The sequence below is a fragment of the Procambarus clarkii genome, chromosome 72 (genome assembly GCF_040958095.1).
Source record: "Procambarus clarkii isolate CNS0578487 chromosome 72, FALCON_Pclarkii_2.0, whole genome shotgun sequence".
NCBI lineage: Eukaryota > Metazoa > Arthropoda > Malacostraca > Decapoda > Cambaridae > Procambarus > Procambarus clarkii.
In genome coordinates, this window is record NC_091221.1 from 5,181,664 (window position 1) to 5,188,091 (window position 6,428).

Here is a 6,428-nt window from a genome sequence, read left to right on the forward strand (position 1 = left end):
GTCTGTCCTGCCGCTCCCTTCCCTCCATCTTTACTCAGTTTACCCATGCCCCCTAACCCTGTTTTCGCTGACCCTGACCCTGAGCTTCTTTAACGTACTATGTTCCTTTTTCACCTGTTTCTTCGTTGTTCTCTGTTGCTATCCTTCCTCTTTTGTCGATGTCTATACTTCAGTGGAACATTCAAAGTTATTGCGCCAATTTCCTTGAACTCCAACTTCTGATTTCACAGTTTTTGCCCCTTTGTGTTTATCTCCAGGAGCCAATGCTTGGTGCTCGTCCTGGTCGCTTCCGTGGCTTTTCCTTTCTCTCTTCCTCCCCCCCTCCCAGCTTTTGCTGGGGCCCATAACTCTTCTGCTCTCTTGATTCGCTCTGATGTTCCCTTCGTCCCCCTACTTTTTCCTTCGCCTCTCCAATGTTCTGTTGCCCGTCTCTTTGTGCGTAAATGGTTCACAGTTTGTTCCATTTATCTTCCCCCCAAGTGTCCTGCTTTCTCTTCCCGATCATAAACACCTACTGGACTCCTTGCTGGAGCCTGTGCTCCTGCTGAGTGATTTCAATTGTCGACATACCCTTTGGGGTGATGTTCTGACAAACACTCAGGGTCGCCTTCTCGAACCATTCATCTCTCTGTCTTGATCCGTTCCGTCTCTCCTGAATTCTGGTGAGCCCACTCATTTGGACTCTGACTCGCACCCTTTTGTGTCTCGATCTTTCTCTTTGCTCATCGTCTCTTTATTTGATTTCTCGTGGAGAGTTCTTGATGACCTCCATGGCAGTGACCATTTTCCCATCCTTGTTACCTTTTTCTCTTTTCACCCCTCCCCTCTCCTTCCCTAGATGGCGGTTTGCCGAGGCTGACTGGTGCCTATTTACCCTCCATGCTACTATTTCCGACCTCTCCATTCTGCCTCTCTCTCGCGACCACCTTCTTTTTCATGACACCGTCTTCGTAAGCCTCTTCTTGAATCTCGTCCTTTGGATTTCTGTATCCATCTCTGCCTTCCCTATAACGATCCCTTCTCTCTCTCTGAGCTTCAGTCTGCCCTGGTTCTCTGCGGTTCTACAGCGGCGGGCTCTGATGGCGTTCATTATGAGATGCTTTGCCATCTCCCTCTGTGCACGTCTTGGTATTTACCGAGTCTGTTTAATCGGGTCTGGGAGTTGTTGTTTGGTCCCTGAGGACTCTCCTCCCTATCCGGAAACCAGGGTCTCTCAGGATATCCCCTAAGGACTTCCGCCCTATTGCCTTCACGCGTTGTGTCTGCAAGCTCTTTGAACGTATGGTTAACGTTCGTGTGATGTGGTTCTTAGAATGCTATCACCACCTCTCCCGTTTTCAATTTAGTTTTCGCAAGTGCCGCAGCACAACAGATGTCCTGGTGAACTTGGAGGTCTATATTCGTACTGCTTTTGCTGCGAAGACCTCCATTGTTGCCGTCCTTTTTGACCTGGAAAAGGCTTAAGACACCAACTGGCAGTATCATATTCTGTCCCAACTTCATTCTTTTGGCCTTCGTGAGAATCTCCCTCTCTTCCTCCAAAGTTTCTTCTCGCGTCGTTCCTTTGGAGTGAGGCTTGATGCCACTCTCTCTGCCCCTTTTCGGCAATATGAGGGTGTTCCCCAAGGTAGTGTTCTGAGCACTACTCTTTTGTTCTAGTTGCCCTCAATGGTCTTCTTTCCTCCCTTGATTGATGCCATGACGTCTTGGGCCACCGATCATGGCTTCAAGTTCTCAACATCTAAGACTTTTGCTATGACTTTTACTCGGAAGCATGTCATTCTTCGTCCTTCTTTGTCACTTTATGGTCATCCCCTTGTGTACAGGGATTCCGCTAAGCTTTTGGGGTTAATTTTTGACACTGGTTTGTCTTGGTCGCCCCATATCTCTTGCCTCCGAGCTGAATGCTCTAAGCCCCCTGCCTTCCTTAAGGTTTTGTCCCATACTTCTTGGGGGGGGGGGTGGATAGGCACACGCTCCTCTTTTCATTCCTCTCTCATCCTGTCTAAACTTGATTATGGTTGTCCTGCTTAACTCATCTGCATCTCCTTCTGCTCTTCGCCGTCTTGATGCTTTGCACCATGCTGGGTTGCGTCTCAAATCTTGGGGCGAAAGTTGAGACGAGATTCAACATTGGCTCTTTCTTATTTCTAGTAAATTTAAATCAGTAGAATTTTGCTGGGTTCCCAGCCATGTTAGCGTTTCTTTAAATGAGGTTGCGGATGCTGCCACTAGAGAGGCTATCCGTTCTTGTCCCATCTCCCGTAAAGGTATTCCTTATTCAGACTTTTATCCAGTTATTCATTCCTCCATCCTTGCCCATTGGCAGGGTTGTTGGTCTTCTGTAGTTGGTAACAAGCTGCGCACTCTCAAACGTAGTGTGTCCTTGTGGCCTTCCTCCTACCACCGTAACCGGCGGTGGGAAACTGCTCTAGCAAGGTCATACTCGCTTAACTCACGGTCACTTGATGCAGCGCCGCCCTGCTCCTTATTGTCCAAATTGCATTATCCCTCTTACAGTTGTGCATATCCTTGTTGAATGTCCTGACTTCCAGGACGTGCGTGAGTCTTGCTTTCCCACCGTCCCTCGCGGTCACTTGTCCCTCAATAGAATTCTTGGTGAATCGGATACTTTTGATATCATTCGCCTTATGCATTTCTGTTCTCGTATTGGCATTCTTGGTGATATTTACCACCCTCTGATTATTTTGCACTTTGATGGTGCTACATAGCCTTCCCGATTTGGCGCCTTCTTTTGATAATTACTTACTTCCATTGTACTGTATAGATAAATACAGCCACACTAAAAACATATTTGAAAATTGTCTTAAAACAGTGTTGGTGAAAATGTTTACTAGTCATTATATAAAATTAATCCATTTTCAGAAATGTCACAAGTGTACGCCATCGAATCAAGGAATGTGTACTCAGTGTGGCATCCATAAATTATTCTAAATATCTGGGTCTTAGTAAATAATGCAGAATTAGTGGCTGTGAGTAGGTTGAAATTGCTATTAAGATCAATAAATAAATTTTCATATTTGAACTCATGATTTGCAGTTTATTTTGTGGAAAAGTAGTACTGTAGTTTCTGTTGCTCAGTCACCCTGTTGTTATAAATTAGGATTTTATTTGTACTGTAAATTTTCAAGCTTGGCTTGTATTATTCTTGCCTCCCTTGTGCATCTTTGTTTACAATAAAATCTTCAAGAGCCTGTGTTCTTAAATGTTTCTACAAATTCTTTGTTTGTGTTGGGAGCTGAGGGAGCAGATGATACATTGTAGGTAGAGAGAATCAAAAGGAAAATGCATCTACAATGTTAACACAAATTTTTAATCAAAATTGAAAGAATAGATGCCAGAATTTCACCTGTATTACTGAAATTTTTTATAGATAAAAAAAAGATTAAAGTTAATTTTGAGTAATTATTTTTAGTTAAATTTGTGTATTCCAGAGGTTATTTAAAAAATGTACATGTTTTTAGATGTACTGAAAATGTCAGGTATTTAGTATACAGGATTATTCCATTAAGTATTAATGTGATGAAGGTAGATAATAAACCTTATGTAACGGCAAAATGGATAAACATTAATGGTGATTTCAAAATACCTCTGGGGACAACATTACCAGAATATCAGTAGCATGGCTGTTAATTCCTATCTTTGAAAGCTTGTGAAAATTAAAGATTTAGCCTCCTTTATCATTAATTTTCAGCACGACTAGATGGTTTAATAAGTTGCATTTTCTGAAACTGAGATCCTTTTAAGAGAGGTTCCATTTTTTTTTTTTGTACAATTTACTAGAAAGTTTTTCATATTACCCATCATTCTACTACTGTACTATCATTTCGTCCACTTTGATATACCATACTCAAAAATGCTGTCCTTGTTCTTTCCTCATGAAAAGAATGCCTGTGTTAGGAGTTGGTAACTGGTGTTACTCTAACCCATAGGCAGCTAATATGTACAGTTCTGTTAACCATCCCATGTGGTGTTAAATCTTGCAAAGTTGTATTGAAGCCAATGTGAAATGAATACATTAAATAATTGAGGGCTGATTGGTTAGTTACTTTTAGATGTATAAACCTGTGTATATACAAGTAGAAGTCGGTTAAAAAATGAACTTTAATACAATATTGAAGTCATTTCTAACAGACAAATCTAGTCCCTCAAACCTGTTGCAGTATTGAAGAACAAATATGTGCTACAGTGTATAAAATAATAAATGACATGTGAAAGTAGTTGTCAGTTGAGAATTAATATTAGAATTATAGGATATAAAATGGGAAAGGTGAAGTTTGTTGTATGTAAATATTATCTGGGAATTAGTGTAGAAATTGTTAAAAATTTAAATTAGCAACAAAATGCTATTAGATTTATTCATTGTTAATTAATGTAATAATATTATTTGTTATGGTTTGAAGTGTGGGGAATAAGGAGAGATTTAGGCTCTAGTTTGGGTATGGTGAAGTGGAAATATAATGTAAGATAGGACTCTTAGTGGCTGGTGATGGTGCTCTCGCCATTTGGCCCGAGGTTTTGCACAGCAAAGGCATCAAGTAATATATTACTATATTAGTGCTTTAAATAAGTGGAGTTTACTGAAAGTGGGAAGCTTGTGTACGGTAATGTAGGAAGCGGCAGTTGAATTGAAAATGTTAAAATAATGATTTTTTAGATCTAATAATTGGTTTGATCATTTGTTAATGTATGGTATTGGCAAGTACAGTAATGCTCTTTCTAATGTACTCAAGTGCAGTGTGAATTTAAGATGGTGAGATATATGTAGTGGGTGGGCAACATGGATGCATGGCTCAACTGTGCACAAGATGAAGAGGTGTAACCTCTTAAAAAGAAAGTTATTAGAAAGTAATTAAGCAGTTAAGTCTTCCTGGCTTGATGCCTTCTTTTGATAATTACCTCTGATTATATTGTTCTTTTGTGACATAGCGAATGAGATTGATGCAATGAAAGTAATACCAAAGTGGAAATTACTAGTACTTTCATAAAGACCAAATATTGTTCCTTGGCTCCTATTAACAACTAGAGGGAGTTCGTTTATGAAAAAATTCACATACATGAATAGTAAATAATTGTTTTTGTACATCCTTGCTTTCATAGGAGAAATGTTTATTGATGTGAATAATTCAAATAATTGAATGTGGCTATATGAAGTACTGCATCAAAAGTTCATTTGTTTATAATCCCATATTGTTCACATTTCTCTTATACACCATGTAGTCTGTTTTTTTCAGTAAATGTTACTGAATTTTAATGAAGAGTTCTTACTTAAATTTCTGCATACAAATTTGAGGTTAGTTTAAAGTTTATAAATTTTCTAAATCCTCTTAACATGAATAAATTGCTATTTTCAATGTGGGTGTAGTGCAGATTTTACAATAGATTAATTTTACAATCCTCAATTTCCAACTTATTGATTAGAGTAATGCTCTGTTTTCTACAAATTATATAAATTTGTTCATAAGTCTAGCAATAATTGAGGAACCTACATTTTATTGTTTGTATAAAATGCCTTTTTCAGTTATTGTTGAGCACACATGACAAAAACTTGATTATCTTTTTGATGTTTGTAAGTGATATTCACAGATTAGTTTGTGCTCTACAGGCTGGTCACTGGCTTTTTTTTTATTGGGCTTTTGCTTTCTGTGAATGTTGAAAGCTTGCACATTGCACTGATAGACATTTTCTTTGCAATACAAAAATATTCATATCCACCTGAGTAACAATATTGTTTTGTTTTCCAATTGGTTTAGTCTATGATTTACTTATTACCCCAAAATAAAACAAAGCTTTAAGTCCATATTTTAATTACCTTTATTATTTTTTTTTAGATTTAATTAGGGAAAAGTACAAGAGATATAAGAAGAACGTACAGTACTTTGGTTTTCTAGGTCTCTCCCTTGGCTAACTTGTGACCTTCATGAGGATACAACCCACAACAGCTCTCAAACTCCTAGGTTACTTATTCATTTACATATATACAGGAAGGTACTTTGGGTTGAGAGTGCATAACATCGGTGTTTGAGTATAACATTCTTGCAAAGCCACTAACATGTAATATAATGTTCAAAAACTGAGCATTTCAGGCAGGTCCTTAATCTAACTATGGTAATAAGTACAATATTAATAGGTACATTGTAGCAGAACGAGTTGAACATAATAACTACAATATAAATTCCACAAAATTTGCAGACAACAGCAAGATTTATGGTAAAGTGGGAATTAATAATGAAATTGAAGCTTTACAAAGAAATCTACATGAACTCCACAAATGGTCAGAAGACTGGCAAATGCTTTTTATTATTGACAAATGCAAGACCATGCATGTGGGGGCAAAACAACCTATGCCATGACTACCAAATAGCATTACATTACAGCAGATTAATGAAGAAAAGGACCTTGGAGTT

At 38.4% G+C, this 6,428-nt stretch overlaps 1 protein-coding gene across 1 annotated transcript in view; it reads left to right on the top strand.

The window, feature by feature from the left end:
- The window catches only part of LOC123773745 (uncharacterized), a 38,793-nt gene extending 32,977 nt beyond the window's left edge, over nt 1-5,816 (top strand). The window contains exon 11 of the mRNA XM_045767641.2: nt 2,887-5,816. Within this exon, the coding sequence (XP_045623597.2) occupies nt 2,887-2,955 (69 nt within the window). The 3' untranslated portion in view covers nt 2,956-5,816. The remainder of the gene's footprint in view (nt 1-2,886) is intronic.
- The last annotated feature ends 612 nt before the right edge of the window (nt 5,817-6,428 follow it).